The sequence below is a fragment of the Xyrauchen texanus genome, chromosome 44 (genome assembly GCF_025860055.1).
Source record: "Xyrauchen texanus isolate HMW12.3.18 chromosome 44, RBS_HiC_50CHRs, whole genome shotgun sequence".
Taxonomy (NCBI): Eukaryota; Metazoa; Chordata; class Actinopteri; order Cypriniformes; family Catostomidae; genus Xyrauchen; species Xyrauchen texanus.
Genome location: NC_068319.1, coordinates 13399636 through 13424702, shown reverse-complemented (window position 1 = coordinate 13424702; position 25067 = coordinate 13399636). Strand labels below are relative to the sequence as shown.

Below are 25067 nucleotides of genomic sequence, written 5' to 3'. Positions count from 1 at the left end.
GAGACATTGATTTTCAGCACCTTAGCAGAGAGAGAGAGAGAGAGAGAGAGAGAGAGAGAGAGAGAGAGAGAGAGAGAGAAAGTGTGTATATATCAGAATGTCAGTCTCTCATATGTGGCTTCTTTTATTCTTTCTGACATTTAATAGTGACAACACACTCATACATGGACACAGAAACACAATTTCTCACTTTACACATGTAAAATATTCATATTCAGAGTAATAGTGTGGATTATATCTCAAAGACATAACACTACACAGGGACATGTATCCACTCAACTGAAACTTGTCCTGCTGTGTACCTAGCAGTATCAGGGATTAAGCTATGTATGTGTGTGTCGTAGGTTTGTGTGTTTGGTTCATATCTAATTTGGTATATTAACATCAGTATGTGTGTATGAGAAAGATTAAATGACAGTTCCATAGACTTCAGTTCTGTTATAAAATCTAGAGAGCTTTCTCACTGCCTACATTAGCAGCTGCCTTCAAATTATCATTCTAACGGTCATGGGACCTCATACACAACTGTTACATCCTCCCCAGTCTAGGGTTGAGGAGTAACAATTAAATAAATAATCAGAAATAGTCCATCTTCCATCCCAGCACTCCAGACAACAAGTAAAGCAAACTGATTTTGTAACTGACAAAAATAATTAATGAGGGGGCTAGGCCAAAAGAACAAGCAAAGGTGCTGGAGGGGGAAGTAAATTACCTGAAAAAGCAAAGAAAAAACAAACATGCACTACACATACGGTACAGGAGACCGGACTTAATTGAATTTTATGTTAGCATGTTGCTAAGCTAAGGAATTAATGCTCTAATACGTATAAACAATACACAGCAAAGACAAATATTGGTTCATTTTTAATTACACCGAACTATCAATACTGAAAAGTTTTGATTTAAAATCTAAAAGTGATTATGGTGGCGCAGTTTACCAGTACTTACGAAGTATCGCAATACCAAAAAAGTTCAAACAATACGATATCATCTTGTTGCTAATATCGATACCATATAACAGTATGATGTCATTAGCAAAATTATATGAGATGTGAACATTTCATAAAAACCTTGACATGGCCATGAAGGAAGGAAGGATGTAATTTTATGAAATAATATATAATCACATGCACTGCACGCTACAGAATGAACAAGAGGTGCCGCTCTGCTCTGTCATATGATTCCCACACACACACACACACGCGCACGCACACACACACATACAGGCGCACGCATGCGTACATTAAAGGTGCACTCAGTAACTTTTGTCTTTGTGTCATCTTGGACTTACACTGACATCTAGTGGCTTGGATGTAGCATCATTTAAAATCAATAGTTTCAGTTTCAGTATCCCAGGATTAATGGGATGCTTGATATAACTAATCTGTAAAAACAGGAAGAACTCAAAGTCTGTCAAAATAAATATTAAATAATATTAAATGGTTGTATTAGTATTATTATTATTATCTGCAAGCAATATCACAAAGCAAGCAGCTTTGTGCCACAGGTAATCAGATTTAATTTTTTCATAATGTTTTTAATTAATACTGTGAAGCTCTGTTTTGCAGCATTTTATTTTACCAAAAATTAAATGTTAATTGTTTGGTAAAAAAACATTTAATAAATGAAAAATTTATATTTTTATTTTATTAAAACTGTATGTATCAATTTGATTAAACACCATTTGATCATAACACTTAATTAAAACATTTAATATGGAATCCCCAAAAAAAAAAAAACATAATTTGAATCTGTAAGTCTTTATTGCAGTTCTTTTAATCAAGTCATTTCCCAAAAAATCTGAGGCTTTTAATTTTTTGAATATAGTATAGATTTAGTACACAAATCCAAAATTTTGGGATTGGAGCAATCGTAAAAGTGATGCTAATCAAAAGCGATGCTAACTTAGTCCAACTTAGGCCAAAACGAGCTATCAAAGGAGGCAGCGTGATTAAGATGCCTACATTTTGGAACAGTTTTTTTTTCGGGAGCATGTTTATGATATCTTAATATGCTGGCTTGGTAGGCAGCTCGTTAGTTTTTGGAACAGAGCATTTGTGGTGTCATTAACAACCAGTTAAACAGTAGTATAAACAACACCAGAGAGAGAGAGGACATAAAAAATGTCAACATACATGTCATACAAACTTTACAAAAACAACTACAATCATACCCCTTATTTATGACATGTTTTGTGTTGCCTTTCATCTCATCAATGGGTCTGTGTACAGCATGTGTGTTAATATAGTTGTATTCCATTGCATTGTGTGTTTTTGTTGACTGTCATCATGGCATCAGTGAGCTCAGTGGTGCCCATCATGCTCTGCTGTATCCTGTAATAAAAACTAGGCCAGTTCATGCATCTCCAATCCACTCTGATCTCTCTCTCTCTCTCTCTCTCTCTCTCTCTCTCTCTCTCTCTCTCTCTCTCTCTCTCTCTCCTCTTTTCCTCTCCCTCCATCTCTTTCTTTCACCCTCCCTTTATCTCTTTTCACAGGCAAGTCCTGCCCCAATTATTGTCAACGCAGACACTTTGGAATCTGTACCTTACGTGAGTTTTCATTTTTCATTTATTTATTGTCATTTGTGCCCTTTATCTTGTTGTGTGTGTGTGTGTGTGTGTGTGCGTGTGTGTGTGTGTGTGTGTGTGTGTGTGTGTGTGTGTGTGTGTGTGTGTGTCCCAATTCTGAGTTTGCAAATCACCCACTTCAAAAAATCAGTGCCCATGCAGCATAATCTGTGTGTGCAGTAGAGTGATCATTGTGTGGTGAATGAATTTAACATCACATTTTGCCTTTTTTAAATTTAGTGACATTTATCAATCTCCATGCTGCACAAATAAGGTTGCCCTATTCAATAATTGATGTTTTTTCATAAATTAACCAGATAAAGAGGCCAGTGATTAACAGCAGGTTAAGGACAAAATCATTTATTTTATGGGCTTTAAATATTTATGCTGGTCTCTGCAATGTTTTAGATGGAATGCTTGACAGAGATTTGATGCTTTTAAATGAATGGTTTGAAACAAGCAGGTCTTGGACCAAAGGGACCGGTGGCTTTGGAAAAGAGAAATCTATGCTCTTTTCCAAAACATAGTGAACTTCCTGCCTAGACACCATTTTAAGGCATCATTGGCACACGAAATGAAGCCTGTTCCAAAAGGTTTTGCATTCCCTCTTAATTATTTTGGGTTCCCTCACAATAGCTTTATTTATCCCTCATGAAAATGAACCATGTTTTTACTACAGTAAACATTTTTGTATTTATTTTTATTATGGTATCACTCGTTCTGAAATCATAACCACTAATTTTACCATGGTTTTACCATATTTTAGCCATGATATTTGTAGAAAAAAACATGTAAAACTAATACAGGAAAACTAAAACTATTTTAATAAAAATCGTGATCATTTTGCCAAAAAAAAACATGGTTACAGTTTTACTATTTATATTACCTATGATTAATTTGTGGTACAAGTAACATTGCTTTCTGAAACTATCGTTCCTACCAAAAACAAAAAATAAATAAAAATAAAAATAAAACATTAATTAGCCATGTTTTCACTGCAGTAACCTAGGTCTAAGGAGCTCCGTAGTGAAATCAAATGGTTATTATAAATAGTATTTAATTAAATACCTGTATTTAATTTGATACTAAAAATTATTGCTCAAAATTTTTACATTTATTTAAAAATATATATTTTACCTAATGTCTGTATGTGCTATATATTTTCATGCTTATTAGAGGTTGACGTTGTTAGCTTAGCAACATGCTAATGTCAAACACTAGGCAATTGTGTGTCAAGTATCCTGTGCACTTCGCATAAGGATTACCTATGTAGAGCGTTCCATATCAGTCAATTTTGAGGTTTTATTTTGTTTTAGATGCTGCCTTAGAAGGCAGCTGCCTGTGTAGGAATAGATCACTAGTTTTTGCAACAGAGCTACAGTATACAGATAGCTGTGGGAGAGAACGTGATGAATTTAGCTTGTGAAAGAACAGGTGATTGGTGTACTGAATGAATGAAAGAGCACAGTGGGGGCAGCTGTGTTGAATCAGACACTAAAACAGAATGATAAGCAGTCTGCATAAAATACAGAGTGTATCACACACTAACATATCTTAAAAATCCTTCCATTCCTGCTCTGTTTCATTAGGGGTCTTTCCTCCAGTGAACAGACCTCTCACACGCACGCTCTTCACGATCACAGAGGATAATTTCATTTGTTTCTCAATTCTCTGCATGCATCTCAGTAATGAAATATTAATATCAAGGCATATCCAGATGACTGGGGACGTGGCATATTTTTTTCAAAGTGCTTCCATCAACAACGCCAGATCAACCTTGACATCCAGAAACCAGTCGAGCATTTAATGCCATTTAGACAGATTAATTGCCTTTTTCTTTTTTTTTTTTGCCATTCTCAGTTTAAAGCTGTGGAGTGAATATGAAGATTATGAGCTGCTTTGAGCATCAGTCTGTCACTAATTGAACTTTGATAGTTACTTTAATATCACAATTTAATACACTAATAAAAGAGAACAATAGAGAGAAGACAGGGTGTTCAGGAAAAGGAAAAGTGTAATAATGGATTGCTCCAGTAAAGCAGGTGTTCACTCTGTATTTAGCCAATAAACACATTCTAGCTGTTTCAAACCTAGTGAGCTGCCTCACTGTCAACTGCTTACATAGGCTGCCTACATAGGCAGCTGCCATCTAAGGCAGGATTCAAACCTTCCTAGACACAAAAAACTGTGTAAACCAGCGTCAGCTTTTTCTCCCAGCCTTGTTAGGTTCATCTTTTTGGCTGGTTTTAAAGGGGGGTTGGACTCTTTTTAACAGGCCTACTTATTAGCTGAGCACCAGATTGGCCAGGGTGGGAGACCAGCAAGACCTGTTGAAGACCAACATAGCCAGACTGGGAGACCAGCTTAACTCAGCTAACACCATCTTAAACCAACTTAGGTTGGTTCCATCTTGACTCATCGCAATGCATTCTGGCAGTGTACATGTGATGCTGCCTTGCCTGAGATTTGCTCTCAAAAGCTCGATAGTGCAAAAGATTCACCTACCTCCTTTCACTCAGAACTGAACTGAACAAAAGGCATTTCTATGATGTTAAAATGTTTTAAATGTCACCACTGGATTTTACCGTACGCTACATTTTAGAATTACGTACCTAATTTGTCGATGCTGTATGAGCTACAATTGTGTAACAAATCTAGCAGTAAAATTGTCCAGTGTGATTAGGTTTTTTTTGAGGCATGCTGTTTCCATGCTTGGAACAGGTGTGTTCCTGCACTTCCCATTGAGTCGTTGCTGTGGAGGTATAAAGACCTGACACTACCCTAGAGAGAAAAGCGAGAGGATGCTGCAATAAAGCCAGCGGGGAGGACCGATGCAAATCATGCTTATTAAACAGGCATTCATCTGACACATTAATCTGACACATGCACACCTATCATGTACACACACTCACTCACCCAGCACAGTGTCGTCTGTTCACTTTATTAAAAGAAGCTTCAGTTGCTTTAGTGAGCAGATTTGCCTCAGGTTAAAGACTACGTGTGCTTTGTGCTGTTTATCAAGGAAGTGTCAAGGCTAGGTGAATATCAAGCTGAAAAGACAGTCATGAAAGAAACGAGAAACGTCTCCTTCCTAAATATTTAAAATGTCAGGTGTGCTTCAGATTCAAAAGCTTTTCCTTACATTTCATATAGTGATATGAAAAGTACCGGTACTTCGGTACCAATCCGATACTAAAATAAAAAAGATGTAACGATACCAGAGTTTCTGCAGTAGCAGTAGTGCCAAGCATCAACTCAATTCGGTCTGAGTGACAGACGGCTGCTTAGAAATGCTCACACGCTCATTTGAATGTGTGAATCTGCCTGTATGCTGAAAAAAAGCACGTTATATGAGCATTGCACACTGCTTATTGTAGTAACAAAACACTCATTCAGCGTGGCGTGCACAGCACCTGCAGACTGTATATTTATATAATTAAATTGCAGTGTTTTGCGCTTCGATAATTACACAAGGTCGTATAACTAACGTCATATCTGGAAGTGTACAACTTCAGTCAAAATTACAGAACCAGAAAAGCCTTCACGTCAAAATAAAAGTTAAATGCAAAATGAAAACTTGACGTGTGAAATTTAAGAAATTGCGACAGTAATATATTACTACTAGTGTTTAGTCAAATGCATTTGTATTATTATTATTATTATTATGTTGAACCTATAACTCACAAGCAAGAGTGCTGTTGTACTGAATACAAGTTTTCATCAATGTGTTCATTAATAATGTGATGCTCTGTTGTGCAGCACTTTATTTGACAAAAATAAGACCAGTGTTGTATTTCAGATTAAGTTGTAAGGCAATTGTAAAGTGATCAATGGAAAGGAGGAGGCGAGAACCGACTTTTCAACATAAATAATATTTTAATAATAAACTGAAACAAAAGACAAACACACACGACGGACATGTCCGTAAACGATTTCTCTCTCCCGCACGATCCCCTGCAGTCGACCTTTATCCCTCACGGAGGCTTAATTAGCCTAATACGGGACCGGGTGTGTAGGATCAGGACCCGGCCCCGCCATCCGCCCTGCCACATTCCTCCCTCGTTCTCTCAGGCTGGGGAGCCCCCGGCCTGACGTACACCCCCCCCCCCCCCCTTTCCCTGGGGGATGGCGTGCTTTAAGCGTAGTCTGCCGGCAGGTCATCCCAATCTACCTGGACGAGGGAGGGGACAGGTAAAATTATTCAAATGGGGGGGGGGGGGGTATTTCCTGTTACAGTATAGTACCCCCCAAAAAAACACTGTAAAATTTAAAAGAGGGAAAAGGCCAACGCAGAGCGACAGTGAGAGAGAGGAGAGAGAGATGAAAAAAAAAGTTCTCCGATACGCCGTAGCTTGTTCCTCGGCCACTCCTCCACCCTCTATTGGAACAAGCTACAGCGTATCGGAGGACTGGCGAGTAAGAGGTTTTTTTTTCAACATAAATAATATTTTAATAATAATCTGAAACAAAAGACCAACACACACATATGACGGACATGTCCGTAAACGATTTCTCACTCCCGCACAATCCCCTGCAGTCGACCTTTATCCCTCACGGAAGCTTAATTAGCCTAATACATTATAATAATAATGTATGTAGGATCACAACCCGGCCCTGCCCTCCTCCCTGCATCAGCAATTTACTGAAGTATTTTATAAAAAAATATTTTTATAAGAGTTTTTGTTTGAAAATTAATTGTTCTATTTTTATTTTATTAAAATTTTAATTCATATGATTAGACCGAATGATGAAATTGAATTAATGGAATTCAGAAAGAAATGAAAAACTTTTGTTTTTGTTTTTTTATAGAATTTAGAAAAAATAAAACTGAGCTTGTAGGGTCCTACTTAAAAAAATGTAAGCAATGTTTACTTAACTGAGAAACACTCAAATTGAACATACTGTTGTTTTAATTAATTATTTATATAGCATTTTTACATTTTATTAGGCTAAAGGAGTGTGTTCAATTGCGTATTACCAATTTTTTCTGTGGTGTCAAAATTGGTATCGAGAATCATGAGATTTTACAGGTAATTGTAGAGACTACTGAAATTGTGGTATTGTGACAACACTAATACCTTATTTGGGTTTACTTCTAAGGCAGCATTGTATATATTTTTTAAACTGAGCTGTCCCACAATACATTTTAGCAGGTTATTTACCGCTAAGCAAAAAAAAAATATAGCCATGCACCAACATGTGGACTCAGATGAGCTAATGTATTGCAGTTGGAATATTCATAAACAATGTATATCCAATAGACACATACACTACAGTTTAAATTCAATCTAATTAGCAAATGGATATTTTTCATATTTACGGGTTTTGGAACAAGGAAGTAAACTACTGTAGGATAAACTTCTATAGTAATGAATGAGAGACCACAGCAAATATAATTTTTGTTTTCCCATTTGGTCCAACAGAGCAAGAAAAAAAAAATCAACTACCATGTTTCCACGAAAAATAAATAGAGAGTGATGGATTACGACTGTTAGAAGAGAGATGCCAAATTTTTAAACTAGTTCCAGGTTAATATATAAAAAAAAGAAAAAAAAAAAGCATAATGTTATAAATTTACAATAAATAATTATACAAAATTGAAAATATAAAAATGAAACATGTCATAGCACTTTTGAGAGCGCTCACAGAGTCTGTGTAGCTGTTAAATAACGAACTGTTCTGGCTTCAGCAAAGTGACCCCTTCTGCCTACTTTTAACTGCACGTTTGATTCCATTAGCTGTCAGGAATAACAGTGGTTAGCTCGTAGTGCTAATTGGTCCACGTGGGTGTGTATTGTGGAAACTGAGTCTTATTATGTAGAAGCCTGAGGGATACTTCGTGTTAATCACAGAGATGGGCGTAAAATTTGCCATCCCAATTGCCAGAATTCTGAAGGGAGCGGAGAGCATGTTTTGTGTGAAAATGCCCAGTGTGTGCATTGTAGTCAAACAGTCGTCATGGAAACATGACCCACTCTGTGTGGTTTTTGTTCAAGCTGTGTGGTTGAGCGCATTTGTGCACGTCGTATGTTTGTGAGTTTGAGTGTTGCCACATTAGCAATGACTCACCAGTTTAATGTGAGCCTTTACACCCCGGATACTGCATCGTGAGCGCCCTCCCCTTTCCACCAACCACTCTGCAGCTGCACTTTTCTCCGGTCTCCAGCGTCTCACATTTGCAACGCTATGCGACTCAGAATGCTAATGCCACTCAAACCCCAATAATTGGGTCACATCTTCAGGGAGATGAAAAGGCCATATTTTTCCTGACCTTATGAAAAGTTTTTGCTACAATGATATTTGAGTGATTATCAGTGTCTTTAAAGGGATAGTTCACCCTAAAATGTAAATTATGGCATCATTAACTCACCCTCATGTTGTTCCAAATTCATATGACTTACTTTCTTTGATGCAAAGAAAAACAAGAGACGTTATAAAAAATGTTATTCTCCCTGACATCTCCTTTTGTGTTCCACGGAAGAAAGAATGGAAGTAAATGAATACATAATTAGAAATGTTTGGGTAAACTATCTATTTAAGTTTGCCAATATGGGCTGTTGTCATCTTCAGAAGATGATGAGAGCTGCCATTTTAATGATCTCATTTAGTCAGTTTTATTGACTTCTCTTGCTCATCCATCAATTATCACTATCTCCCTAATTGTGTTTGTAGCGATATTTAGCCTCGGAGAGCAGCGGTGGCTGCAGGATGTTCTGAAGAGTTTTCGCACGCATGCTGAGGAAGCTGCGGAGAACCATCTCTGCTTCTGCTGCTCTGTTTTCAAATAGAAGCGGTTGTGCACACTGAGAATAAATAACCTTCTTCCTCTGAAAATATTTCAAAATGGCCGCATCAGACCCCTGGGGGAAGAGAGGATTAGGTGCGAAGGAGAATAAATAAAGGGTTTTTTCTTAGCACATATGACCAGCTAACTAAAATGATGTCAAAATCTACCTGCATGACTAAAAAAAACACCAGCCAAAATCTTAAAAGAATCAAATTTCATGTCCATTTATTTATTTATTTGGTAAGTAGTCATGTGAAAAGATAACGGGCCCTATTTAAAGAGCACTAGTTCTAAGAGCAGCACTGTGCCATATGTCATACACCTAAAGTCTGTGGGCATGGCGTTTTATGAATTTAAGTTTAGCGAAATTACGCGTGTAAAGCACTAATGGGCTGGGTTAAGTGCAATTTAATTTTGAGGTTCTTTCCGGCACAATCTGTGTCCTATTCATATACAGTTCATTCCCTCTCTAACACCGGCGATATAAACAAAGACAGCACATTCATAAGAAGATGGTAGTGGAAATGGACTCCATGCAATGAATCAGAAGAATAGAAATATGGACTTGCTATGTTAGGCATATTCCTATGACAGTGACAGGCTCCTTTTATACACATGGAAAATGTAGTTCTCATCAGAATTTGGATTTATGCTCTGTTAAATTATAGAGAATGGAAGTATTGTTAATTATTTACATCTTCTGACACACATATAATGTCTAGTAATAATAATGATTGTATCAGAACACTCTTCTCTTCTACTGGTCGATTTTGAAAAGCTGATTATTGAAACACAAAAAAATTCAACTAAAAATATTTATAAATTCAAATAACATTTTAAACAAAGCGAAAATATAATCAAAATAAATAAGTGGTCAAAAAAATCATACCAAATCCAAACATTTAACTTCTTTCACCAGCCCCTTTTGCAGTGACTTAAAAATCACTCTATGACAACGGGTGGAAAATTACCAATATAAATTTGATATTAAATACAATTGTCCATATAGATATAATAATAAATGAAAAATAAACCAAGACATATAGATATCTCAGAAATCAGGACATAAATCTTAACATAAATAACAGAAATCTCATGAATATTTGTTTCATTAAAAATGGCTACAACGGTGATCGTCATGGACATAATTTGACATAATTATTTTCAGAGTTTGGACATGGACTTTATCATGGACCTACTTGTGGAATCTCTAAATTGTAAATGCAGGAACTGAGTTTAGACTTTATGCTGAAATCAGATGTCCCTTTGAAACGTCTTATTTCAATGACCTATTTCTCAAGAAAATAACAAATTGCAATTTGCATCACTTCATTTACAAACAAGACAGTTTGCGCGCACACACCCACAAATAGTGCAAACACTCCCAACCACGGCCTTCTGCGCTTTGCAAATTGGCCATTATTGCAAAAATAAACCCCTTCAGGGTGATACAAGATCTTATTTTTCGATAATGACTGACTGAGTCTACATGATCACTTGCTTTATGCATCAGGTTTTAAAACCTGAAATTAAAATGTTATGCTTTAAATCTTTCTGCTGGTATCTTTCTGATCTGAAAGCAAACAGTCCTACCGGCCCAGCTGAAGCTGTTAAAGTCTAACATGTTTTTATATTCTCAAATGATGAATGTCTGAGAGTGCAGGTTATTAAAATAACTTTTGCATTTTATTAGAGTGCAGTGTGATCATTGCTTTAGATTTGCTTATTAAAGTATAATTAAGAGGAAAGTCTGCCATCACTCGTTTGAAGTTCAACTTGAAATTTGATTAGTCCTCATTTAATGCCATTTCTAGATGTACGCTCGGTATAAATTCACCTCTGAAGGGCTGCTCGAGCCTGTGTGTCTGATCTAGAGACTGGGTCTTTAGAACAAGCAGGTACATTAATATGGATTTTAGTGTCCAGACTCCGATTTATCCTATTACAGTTGACGAGGTGAGCTGAATAGATATGAGACTCAATATCTGCTCGAGATGTATGAAAGAGCAGTTCCTCTTTTACTCAAGGAATGAGTTGAATGCTGATAAGGCTTATCCTTTCCAGATGATAATATCCATGTATTTATTTGTTTATTTCATAAGTAGCTGTGTAATTAGTGGTATAATGGACATTCAGTCATTACTCTTAATGGCAAATCCATTGATTTCAATGGGGATTGGTGTGTCTTATGAACATTGATGAAAAACACAAGGGTTTGCTAAAGTGACGCTCCATCATGCATCCAAAATATCCACATAATTTGCATGTTTAAGATTTAGGATGTCAGTTTGGTATCACGTTTACATATTAAATGTGACAGTTTAATGACAGTTATTGCATTTTTTGATGTGCATCTGCATTGCATAAAATACAACTAATGAGATTTTTTTTTTTTTAACCCCAATAGGTAAATGGGACAGAAATTGAATATGAATTTGAAGAGATTACATTAGAGCGGGTGAGTAACTGTTTTTCTTCACTACATCTTTCTCTCCCACACTACACAAGCATACATACATGCTGTAGGCGTTGGCTCAGAATTATTAAACGTGAACTATGTCACGTTTAATGATCATGTGGAGTCTTCCGCCTGGTAATCCAATCACTCGCTGTATAGCCTGTTTGCATGATCATTATGAACTAGAAACACATTTATCATGACCAGTCATGAAACAAGCTCAATTGTAATGACTTGACTTTGAAATTGATGGAATGTTGATTAGGATTCAGGTTTGACCAGTCTTTGTGTGGAGTAGCTCTTGCGAAGGTAATATTACTGTTTCGAAAACCTGGGCCATATATAATGCATTATAAAGGTGTTTATAATTCTTTATAGTAAACAGAAAGTGAACAATGACAGCAGGATCATGTTGTGTGAAATACATCTGATTTCAAACTTTAACTATTTTACACCATTTTTTTTAATTGTTGTATAATTCAGTTTTTCTCATGGCTGACCAAGTGAAATTTTGGGCTCCCAAGGCAAATGTAATGATATTCATCTTGTGTTTGGCGCTATATATTCGCAAAAAATGCTATTAATCTGAAATACGCATTTGCGCGATGCGATTGAAGCCTGGTTTTCACGCTAATGGCTCGCAGCAATTATCTGCTCCGCTCTAGCCTACTGTATCTCTGAAGCACTCAAGCATCAATCAGGCTTCCCTCCATATTGCGGTACGGACCACAAAACTAATGTGACCCATTAGTATTCTAGTGAGAATTCGTTTATATACTGTATATTGATTATAGTTTAAGGTGCTATGGAGGAAGTCAAACAGTATACAAAACCTGATAACCTAATATATTGATTCATGAACATGTTATTTGGCAACTACCAACACATGGTAATCTGTTTTATTGGTAACAATAGTTAGTTAACAACTTTAGTTAACACAAACTAACAATGATCTATACTTTGACAGCATTTATTAATATTGGGTAAGATTATTATATTTATTAATACATTTTCTTATATTAATTAGCATATACTAATACATTTTTAAGATTAATGTTTTTATGCGTTACAATTAGTTAATTAATTTTGAACTATCCTGAACCAACAATGAACCATTTTCTAATTATAAATGAGCATTTCCCAGATTAATATATGCATTAAAAAATATTGTGCAGTGATAGTATGATACCTAATGCGTTAACTCATGTTAATGTATAAGAACTGATATTGTAAATTTTTACTTTTAGAACTTTTCGTAAATAATTGTAACCACAGTTGTAATACTTTTAAGTACTTCACAATTCATGATTATACATTTAAAAACAATAATAGAATTAAAACAATGATAAAACATTATATAACTGAATACAATCAGGTCCTGATCTTGTGATTTAAAATAGTATACTCTTTTAATGTTACAAAAGTATAGAAATAATTAATAATAAATCCATTTATTCATACATACTTACATTTATATATTACATCTTCGTATAGTACATTTATTTATTTATGAATTCTTTGTAATGCATTATCACAGAAACCTCTAAATTGGGCCTCTGTATCACCTTTATTTGCAAGTGAAAGCCATTGATGCACAGTAGAGGCAGTATGTGTATGAGAGAGAGAGAGAGAGAGAGAGAGAGAGAATTAAACTGCTGCAGATAACATTCTGGCAGCTACAATCGGATCCACATGACTAGACACAGATCACGGACAATAGCAAAGGTCAGCTAGACCAGAGGGAGTGCAGATTTGCCCGACCCTGGAGCCCAGAGGCTGAGAGTGTGTGTTTGGGGATCTCTGCGGACTGAACTGAGATTACAAGCTATTGGATACAAGCCAAGGTGATAACTGTGCTGCTGGGGGCTGATCTGTTATTGTCACCCTCCTCTTTCGCTCTCTCTTTTTCCTCTTTCTTCATCATCTGAGCCCTTTGAGACCATCTCTCTATCCTGATGTTTGCTTTTTTGCCTTTTCATACTTTGACTTTAGGTTCATTTCATTCTCTCCTTATAGTTCCACTGAAATAATGATGTTATAAAGCATCTTTTGTGCGGCCAGGGTGTAGATCTAATCAACAATGAATAACAATTTGGTGGTGCCTTGGAGAGTTCCGTCATAAACATGTCACATTAAATTACAATAAAATTTAATTTTGGCTAGAATAAAATGAGTCATGATGACAAAGTTTTATGTCTATTTATGTCTGAGAGATGTTAAATATGGCTCAAGCCCTGGTTGTGTCAGGTTTTGAGTTTGCATTGATTAGAGGATTGTGGCTCACTAAACTGTAAACATTGATTAATCATGGGGAAAAAGTGCTGCGCACCTCTATGAAAACATTGTTATGCCTCTCAATGCTCTTTTTTGTTCATTATGTTTTGTTTCCATTTTTTCAGTTTTTTAAGCAAGTTATCACTTTTCATACAGTTCTGTGAATTTTTATGAAGGAAACAACATGAGCCTTTTGAAAACCAGGTTATGAAATACACAGTCATGGAAAACCTAGAAATGTTAGGGAATATGACAATTGTAATGTCCAACCCTGAAAAAGTCATGGAAGTTTGTAGAATCTTAAAAATCAAGGAAAAGTCATTTTTTGAACAATATCATCAGCAAAAATAGCTCTTTATGATTGAAATCTCTTTAAAATTACTTTTAAAATCTATATCCAGTAATCATAAGTGGAAGAAAAAAACCATGGAAATGTATTGTTCAAAGGTGTGGGAACTCTGTTAAACAGTAATGGAAGGGAAATAGACAAATTACACTGATGTTACCCAAGTTCAGTGCTCTTGTGTGATAGCACATCCTTCTCTTGATTCTCATGATGACCTATACATTTTCCATATGCTTACTGTATACCATATGTTTCTTTTCAGGGTAACTCAGGGTTGGGGTTCAGTATAGCAGGCGGTACAGATAACCCCCACATCGGGGACGATCCGGGGATCTTCATCACCAAGATAATCCCTGGTGGAGCGGCAGCTGAAGACGGCAGACTCAGGTGCGCTAGTGTTTTGTAGCATACATTTACCTTTGTGCTTGCAGTGGTGTGTTAGTGTGTATGTGTCTTTTATTTTACCATTCAAGGCTTAAAGTCAGCATATAATCAACATGTACCCTGTTTACTTTCTTAATACACATTCCTAATCTAATCCACCTAGTTATTGCTCACGGTTCGTTGCACATGTTATTACAAAGAAATGCTTTTGTCTTAATAGTCTGTCATTAAAATGTAGCTTGCCCCCGCCCTTCTTTTTCGGATGAAATCAACCATCCCGTTTATTTTTCAAACCCTCCCCTCCAACCAAAGATCTATTCTGGAATTGAATGACCACTTTTCAATCAATCATTCCCTCCAATCAATCCCAATCAAAAGTCCTGTCATGCATTTTTTTCATTGAATATCCTGTTTCATTCTGAAATATGTTACATTGCAGAAGCAAAATGTGCTGCAGAATGTTTCATCTTGACCTCAAATATGTTGATGTATTTGTTTGATAGTTTGAGGAAATTATATTGTGCTAAATTGGAGATAAAGTCAGTAGATAACACAGCAAATGTCTTTTTCGAGACATAACGATCTAGCTTATTGCTCTTGCTTCTTAGAGCAATTCTTCTGTTTTTCTCCCTCTCTCCTCCCCCTCTCTATCCCTCTATGTGCTGTAAATGATTGAAACTGGGCTGTTCATCACAGTCCTAATGTCTCTCTAGAGAGCTGAACTACCTAAAGTTTTCTGCTGACTGCCACACACTCTGACCGTGAGATACTTTAAAAAATGTACCATCTGCGACGTCTGAGGTGAAGTGTGTGGGTAAAATGAACAGACCTGACCAAATCGGTTTTAGATCATGTCAATCTTCTATGGGGAAAAAAAAACATTTAGAGTATGCATTATATATTTTATATAAAAGAAGATTCAACAGTTTTTTGTAGTGATTTTGTAAACATATATTTTTAAAGGACTATATATTTTTGTGAAACCTTATTGGTGTAACTCTAGGGTTAAAGAAATCATACATGAGATCTCAAATCAAATCTCAATAGGTTTTCCTAAATAGCAATTTGATTAAATGGAGAGCAAATGGAGAGATCTCCTGCTTCTCATATTTAGATTTTTTCAGAAAGGATTAAGTACTTTCTACATTCAATAAATGAATTTAAGCATGAACTTAAAAATATTATGTACATTTTGCATTTGTACTCAATTCAAGCATGTAAAAATGCTCTCATAGTTTATAAGTAAATATGATTTATGATTATTTGTTATCTTTACAATATGTCATCATGTATCAATCCTAAAGTAGAAAAATTACTTTTAAAAGTAAATTTCACTGGTAAATAAAATAAGTAAATGCTACTTAACTTTTTAAAGCTGGTTTTCCCAGCATGCACTAGACTTGCTTGCATGGGGGGAGGGGGGTGTTCACTGTCCTTATAGCTTAACGTGGCCCATTCGACACGTTTCACGGTCGACCCAGTGGCCTGCTCAGTTCTCCCGATGGATAGTCCGCCCCTGAACGGCCCCAAAGTGCGACGGCCCACCAGGAAAATGCCCTTTATGCCAGATTACCAGCCCTGCTTACACTGTTCTTGTTGTTAATTTTCCTGCTACATTTGGTAACGTCTTGTTTTCGGAAGTCTCAAGTTAATTTCCTTCTCAAAATTAACCGTTCATGATAAAAAAAAAATTATCTGTTGATTATAACTGTCATCATGTTTTTTGCACCTCTGTGTCTTTTTTCTAATGCCAGCTATGCAAGGTGATGTTGTAGACTACAGAGCATGCGTTAAGCTTGAAATGTGTTAAACAAAATGATCCGAGCTAGGCTGTCCACAATCATTTGACAGCTTTATACTCTTACTGTTTACTATATTAAGTCTCATTAGCTATCAAAGAGCAATCTTATAATAAAAACAGATAGAAGGCTGTTTAATTGATAAGCAGTGAGCTGTGGAGTTTCTATTTCTGGTTGTAATGTATTTGAGATTCATGTCAGGCCGATCAGGAGTTGATTAAGAGGGTTGTTTTATTAGAGGGAGGCATAATTAGATTGAGCTGGAGAGACAGCAGATCTTCTTATGTTTTTTATGCCTGTGTGTGTGTGTGTGTGTGTGTGTGTGTGTGTGTGTGTGTGTGTGTGTGTGTGTGTGTGTGTGTGTGTGTGTGTGTGTGTGTGTGTGTGTCATTTTAAAGCAGCAGCTGCATATGACAAGCCTATCTGAGCCTTTCGCCCCACTCTGCTCCATGACTTGGCTCTTTTCTTTATTTTCTCTTTCTATCAGTACTGTCAGAGCCAAAGCTTTGAGCACCACCAATCCTTCCCTCACCATTTCGCACTCCCATTATTTTTCACTCTCCCTTTCTCCTCCTCCATTGTTGCAGTCTTTTGTGTTTTCTCGTCACAAACTTCATCTCTAACTTTCTCTACGTTCCCCTTTCCCGTCCACCCCATATTCTGTTTTCTCTCTTAAAAGAGTCAGACACTTTGAACGTTTGGCAAGAGGCTGTGATAGATTTATCGTGAGTTGGAGGTGAACACCATTTAAAGAAGCAATTACATTGTGTAAAGTGTTTTTTTTTTCTTCTGTTCTACTCTTATTTGTCTTTGGGAGTGTTGGAAGCAGAACAGGCATCGGATAAAATCCCGCAGGCATTGGAATTAATTTTTTAAGGATTGGAAGGTGCATCAGAGTTTTCTATGTAGGTGTATGATCAGCCTTTATGAAGCTGGACAGTGGAAAGCCACACATGGGGATTGTAAGAGGAAAGCAATCTGTAGACAACTACATACCCAGTGGATGACATACTGATAGACATTTTTAAACCACATTTTTAAGTAACGTTTCTATTGCGATTCAGGAAAATGTCACTGCAAGGTAGGGAATGGGCACTCCCATCACTTTACATTTATAGAGAAAATGAGGATGAGTTTGTTAGAAAAACAGGTGTGTCCTCCTAGGTGACACTCTTCTAAGCCCCCCATAGTTACTGTCAAACTTTCCTTTTGAGTTTACCTCAATTTATTTTATAATATTTCCATTGGCTGTGCATTTATATGTAGTAATTTTATGCAGTTGCCAATAAGGTTTTTCAGTATTTCATGTTCGTATTTCATTCAGGCTACATCCAAATTGCAAAATTGGGCAAAGAAATGCATATAAATTCAGATAACTAAATGTAGTTGTGTTTTGAAGAGTTCTGTTTGGTTTTTAAACTATGCTGATCAGATAATATATATATATATATATATATATATATATATATATATACTCAAGAAGAATTCTAAAAATCTTCATTTTTGTTCTGCAGAAGAAAGAAGTTCTTTTTGATGTGTATTCCTTTAACGGGGTGGAGCTCAGACTCACAAACTGCTTTGGCATGCTAATTGTGAAACAGCCATCATGCTTCACTTGTTAACATCAATGAATACATTTTGACTGGATAAACTTTTTTGTTTTTCCCAATTTGATTGTAGATGAATTGGAAGTGGAAAGCGATTGAAAACACAGTCAAAAAAGTTGAATGAGAATGAAAAATGGATTTATTAGGCATGTTAGGCCAGCAGAGAAGGATTTGCTTGCCCTGAGAATTCGCCTCTGACACTACTTTAAGGTCACTAATTAAATAAGCAGATCTGTGATATTGACCATGAAAGGTCAGATTTTCTTGCTTTCATTGAAGCGCACAAGATGCTCTTTGAAACATTCTCAAATCATGCTGGAATAAAATGAATCAGCAGGCTTTGCACAAATTTTGGAGTTCATGCCAGCTTGAGTGCAATTTTAAATTTCTCAAATTGTTGCACTGATAATAGAAGTTGTAATGGAAGTGTTTTTAGTCATTTAGAAAAATGCTAAATAGAAGCATTCCATAAATGCATTCAGACTTTTAAACCCCACTATATACACATGCTGTATACACATGCATCGTTTGGTTTGAGTATGTGTGTGTGCTCGAGTTTGCTTGGTCTCAGCTGCTGTATGTGAGCATGCCCTGGAGATGACTGTCCTTGGTCCACATGCTGCCACGATCTAGAGCTCTCCACAGGGGTCTTGCCACGCACCGAGGACTTCAGAAAACTAACTCCTTGCTATTCTTTCTCTCCACAGAGTGAATGACTGTATATTGCGTGTGAACGATTCAGATGTGTCAGAGGTGTCACACAGTAAAGCAGTGGAGGCTCTGAAAGCGGCTGGATCGATTGTACGGCTCTATGTGCGCAGGAGGAGACCAATACTGGAGACCGTCACCGAAATCAAACTCATAAAAGGACCAAAAGGTTTCACATTTTAAATTACCACAGAATGTTGAGCTGTTACTTGAGGTGTTTTTGTGCTTTGGATGGGTCATGATGGTCAACTAGTCGCCCAACAACCGATTGGTCGATTAGTAAGGTTGACTAAATGTTTTCTTTAAAAGTTATTTATACGTTTAGATTTTTTAGCTGTTCTTAAGCATTCTGGCAGTGCGCTGTACTTTAGCTGCCATAATGTGTCCTAACCAGACGCAGCAAAAACAGCATTTGACACTCCATGGAGCCAGAGAGGTATCACGTTTTTGGTTATTTTTCTGCTTTCCATTTTCCTGTGTTAGTAGTTGTCTGGGCAGGGCAATAAACAGAGCCATATTCTGAGAAAGACTCCTGGCTTTTATTCATAGTGAAGAGAGAAAGGCATATCGCACGCACACACACACATGCACACAACGGCACTTGCAAAACTTTAGAGGAAGAGCTTCAGGCAACATGCACGCTCTAAATCCTAAACACCAATAACACTCTACAACATTTCTTTTCTTTTCTAGAAGGCCTTGGAACTAGATTACATTTCAGGAAAGTGCATACGTTTTGGTCTGAAAGACTTCTGAGTGCTGTATATTACTAGTGCTTAATGACCATCAACTGCAGGAAGATTCTGTACATTAACAGCATTTAGGGATATTATAGACTACACATTTTTGTCATACATTTTTTAATGTTAATGTTTTAACCTCTTAATGACGGGTGGGTCAAAAATGACCCACTTGTGTATTTATTTACATTTAATTTATGTTCGATGCATGTTTAAACTGTGTAATTGTAAACTAATATTGACATCCAATATATCATTTGAAAGATCTGGGTGTCAAGATTTGATAATTTAAAGAGATTTTGATGATCGCAAAGTTACAACAATGAGATTTTCAATAAGATTTTCAAATAAATCAAAACACGGAATATGAAACCGGAAGTTCTGACATTTATTGTCTTCCAGAAAAACACAGATGAGCACAGTCCTCCAAACTTCGGTATGACTTTCATTGCAAAAGTTAGTAAATAATATCCATTAGAGATTTTAGTCCAAAAATGTACAAATATGAAGAAATATTGATCTGTCTTTGCTCAGGTTTTATATATTCAAAACAAGCTATCATTCATGTGAATACTCTGTGTAGTGTTTCAGTAGCAAAACACCCAAACATGATATTTGGGAGGGTCTTACAAACAAAATGATAAAAAGAATTCTGTGCAGTTGTGATTGGGTAATCATTCAAAATAGCCAAACAGGACAGTCGACACAAGTGAAGAAAAGATTTGCATCATCCATGTTTGTATCTGGATAAAGCTGGCCAATGAAAAGCTAGATACATTTTTGACTGACTAATGAAAAGATGAAAACAACAATATGAGGGTTGTATTGTCCCTGATGCTAATTTGCAAAGGTTCGAAGTGGAAAACATTTTGGTTTATTTAGGTTTATGTGATATTTTTTTTACATTGAAATTGTGTGTTTTGAACCACTTCAATAATTGGTTTACAGAGTTACTACAAGTGTTCTATTGGTGCCTCCAAGTGGCCTTTTGTTTTGGATGTACACTTGCATAAATCATTATGGAACAAAGAGTTTTGGTCATATCAACTTCAAAATTGTGTCAGACCTTCAGCAGACATGCGGCTTTGTATCAGATGTGTTTTTGGGGCACTACACATAGTCTTGCATATAAAAATATATATATTATAAATAAGATTTCAAAATATTTGAATAGCTCTAACTAATTTTTTTATACTTCAGTGATACATTTGTACTCTTGAGTAACAAATGTCTAAGTGTCTACTTTCAAATGAGCCCATGTTTGTATTTGTAGACTAAGGATTCAAGAACTGGAAGAGTTTTACTTTGGGTATGTCGTTTGTTAAGAGTTCAAATGTTCTTGTGTACATTAGTTTGAGGGTGTTTTGCAAGAACTTTGGATTATTTGTGAACTTAACCAAATTTAGCATAGAAACCTAGAACTGAACTGGTGTGGGGATGAGATAGGGATGATAAATGAGAGGTTATGTTTTGTTGTCATTGTGACCATGGGGACATAGCTAACAGTTTTGATTTGTCCTTTCTCAAAATCCCATAGGGCTCGGCTTCAGTATTGCAGGTGGTGTGGGCAACCAACACATCCCTGGAGATAACAGCATTTATGTCACAAAAATCATCGATGGGGGTGCTGCGCAGAAGGACTGCAGGTTGCAGGTTGGAGACAGACTGCTCATGGTACGTCACATTGACCTTTGACCTCCAGCTGTACAGCCATTTTAAACATATACAATGGCTGAAAGATTTCAAATATGACCTAAACATCCTTTCAAACACACTTGAAATTAAAATAAGAATTGTTGGGCTAAATAAAAAAGGAAAATTCTTAGCGGTCCAACAGCCAAATTTACTCCATCCTACTTTGTTAAATTTGGTTAATCTGTCTGTTGACTTAATGATTAGTGCATGTACTCCTAAAACACATTAACTAGAAAACTGTAGACTCCAATCCTGATTCCAGGTTTTCAGAATCAAATCCAAGAGTTGATTCTATACCATTTTTTCAGATACTTAAGAAAGAAAAGGAGGCCATGTAAAATCTTAAACAGTGCAATAACAAGTGCAATACAAAGCATACACTATTTATGTTTAATAGTATGAATGACAGAAGATCATGTTACGCCCTGAGTGGAATTGATTCCCCTGAGCATAGTAGTCACACAGTACAAACAGTACAGATGTGATGAAAACTCAAAGCGTGTCTTCCGATGAAATCTCTCACACACACACACACACACACACACACAACCCATCCACGCACAACTCACCACATGTCTCACCGAGAGCAAGAACCACACATTATAGCAACCATGAGGAGGTTACCCCATGTGACTCTTCCCTTCCTAGCAACCGAGCCAATTTGGTTGCTTAGGAGACCTGGCAGGAGTCACTCAGCATGCCCTGGATTCGAACTCGCGACTCCAGGGGTGGTAGTGAGCGTCAATATTCGCTGAGCTAACCAGGCCCCTGTTTGTCACCCACAGTCCCTATACACCCCCAAAGTACGTTTTCCGGAGAAGGAGCTAAAAATCCCCCGAAAACGGTTCCGAGGAATAATAGTTCCTCTTAACCAGCACCCCTATTTTTGAGAATTTTCTGAAAATGACATACCCAAATACAAATGTCTGTAGCTCCTAAACCATATGGTCCACATTCATAACTCTGATATTTTTTTAAACTAGACACTTGAAACTTTGTTACCCAAGAGTCATATTAATTCAAAAGTAGCATAGGAACAGAGTAAAACAAGGTCAAATTTACATGAAAGTGACTCACGATTTCTATGAATGAATTTCATTTAGGGAAAAATGTATCAGACTTTTATGTTAAAGGCCTGAAAACACAATAAAGATAAAACTGAATGTCTGACCATGTTCTGATTCAAATTTGAAGATGATACTCCCAAAAATGTAGTTTCTGTAAGCTTTTATTCAGGGAAAGTCTAGGCGTCCTTTCCAAAAGGCCATTTGGAGACTCCAAATGGACATCTGGTAACCAAATGACATAAGGAGTAAACACTACATACTACATACATGTATATCAATTCAGAACTGTTCTGCTCATCAAACCACACATGAAAAAATGATTTCAGCACAACATTTTAACAAAATACTCTATTTTGAACAATTCTGATAGCAAAAACAGTGAAACAAAAAAAAAACTCACTTCATGTATGCATTTCAAAAGTGATCGTTTTACAACTAATTAATAAATTATATAAAAAGAAAACAACATTTGTAATTGCAACAGTGTTTTTTACTCAAATAAATTACAATAAACTGATAATTATAATAAATATCCAATTACTAAAGAAAAAAAAAAAATCAATTACAGTATTTACAGTATTTATGTTGATCCAAGGCAGTCACTAACAAGGTTTGTTACCAACTGGAAACCAAAGCCACTGAAAGACAGGAAAGATAAAGTGTGTAAGCAGAACAAATAAAATTACAACACTGTATGCATGTGTGAGTACTTACGCTTGCTCCAATGGCTCGAATCAGAAGACACCCACTGCAAAAGAGAGAGAAAGAGAGAAAGAGAGAGCAAACAAGCAGAACAAAACCAAGCAGAACAAACAAAGTCCAAATAGAATAAATGCATATGATAGCTCACTATAGCAGGAACAAACAAAACATTTATTCATATACACCTAGAACTGTAATCTCATATCTTGCTAGTCTTCTCCACTGTAATTTTATAATCAAAACCATCTTCACCTGACTTCTTGTAATCCTTTCCTTCCATTTTTGTTATATTATATGCATCATAAATATAATGTGTGTGTGTGATATAAATATTATGTCTTTATGTATAATATACAGCTATCACCTAGCTACTCGTGTAGCCTCGTGTCTTTGCTAGTCATTTTATAATCAAAAACATGATATGAACAGAAAAACTGCCAATACTTCATAAATATAAAAACTCAAGACGATGTGTTTCAACTTACCGATCTAATACGGGATCGAGTCCATGGAGAAACATCTCCTCTTCAGCCGAATCGACACTTCGACACCGTGCTCTCTCTGTCTAAGATGTCTGTTTCTGCGTCTTTCTGCTGTTCTTCGTCACTACTCCTCATTACCTCCTCCAAAACACTCTCAACACCACAAAAACTCCTCTTCAGTCGACGATCCATGATGTAGATTGTTAGATATAATGTTAGAATAAATCCAGCGTTGAAACGAGCTCCGTGTAGCAAAACAATGGTAAAAACTGTGCGCTGTAGCGTAAAATGACGAAGAGCGCACGAGTGGACGCACTTGTATTAGACCTATGTATTAGACAGATCTTCTGAGGTAAACTAAGCAAACTGTCAATCACTGCAATCATGTTTTAGTTGGTTAATACTCCCGCCCATCAAAATTTTGCTGACCAGACATTGGGTGGCTTTTATCCAGTCAAAAACCGAGGTGCGAGAGTGACAGGTCCCGCAGCCTGTTGTTGCGCTCCCTTCATATTTTGGTCAGAGCCTGTGATTGAAGGAGAGAAACAGGGAATGGCTCATTTTATCGGAAACAGTCCAAACTACGGGGGAGAGATGGTTTTTGAACATTGGAATACAAATTAGAATCGATATTTCATTGAAAGTGAACATGATGGATTACTCTAACTGGAAGCGCTCATGAAAACTGAGGAGGATATTTCGTTTTTTTTCCCTATTTTTTTGTTGTTTTGGATTAAAAAGTGGGATGCATTTTGAAGAGTAGACCCTTACAATTGAAATGTATGCTGGTGTTTCTTGGATTCGTCCGAACTGATCTGAACCATAGGAGATGAAAGATAAGTATTGCCGTTCATTTTGTTCATATTTACAGGGTCGGTCTGTCAGCATTTAATTTAACCCTTTCCTCTCTGGTGTATTGATTGCAAAAACAAGTTCAGAACGTGATTCTTGAGTGTTTTAGCTTTCAAATGATGCATAGTTTATGATAGTTGATTGAACATTTGTTATAAAACAAAGGTAATAAAATTATAAACACGCCCCCACGACCCGCCCACGCCCCCCTGCTGGTTATGAGGTGCGAATGCGACAAACTAGTCCCGGGGAAAAGTACCTAAAACAGACTTTTGTTTGCAGTGATTTTACCTGCAGTGTGAAAGGGCCTAATTTTGGACAATGGTTCTAACAATGGTAATAATATTGTACATATCCAAAACATGGTATTACCATAGTACATGTTCAAATAAACGCAGTAGTACTGTAGAACATGTCCAAAAAACATGGTATTACCATGAAAAAAACACAGTAGTACCATGGTACTTGTTCAAAAAGCATGATAGTATAAGTATGGTACTGAACATTTCCAAAAGCATTGTAATAACATTGTACATATTAAAGTAAACATGGTAGTAACATTGTACATGTCCAAACATAGTAGTAACATGGTAAATG

At 36.5% G+C, this 25067-nt stretch overlaps 1 protein-coding gene across 17 annotated transcripts in view; it reads left to right on the top strand.

The window, feature by feature from the left end:
• Positions 1-25067, top strand: part of LOC127637071 (disks large homolog 2-like) — a 252995-nt gene that overhangs the window by 145017 nt on the left and 82911 nt on the right. For 16 of the 17 annotated variants that reach the window (XM_052117936.1, XM_052117933.1, XM_052117928.1 and 13 more), the window contains 5 exons: positions 2498-2551; positions 11764-11814; positions 14697-14821; positions 18932-19101; positions 21210-21346. In XM_052117936.1, the coding sequence (XP_051973896.1) occupies positions 2498-2551; positions 11764-11814; positions 14697-14821; positions 18932-19101; positions 21210-21346 (537 nt within the window). The remainder of the gene's footprint in view (positions 1-2497; positions 2552-11763; positions 11815-14696; positions 14822-18931; positions 19102-21209; positions 21347-25067) is intronic. The other variant, XM_052117944.1, reaches the window with a different exon arrangement.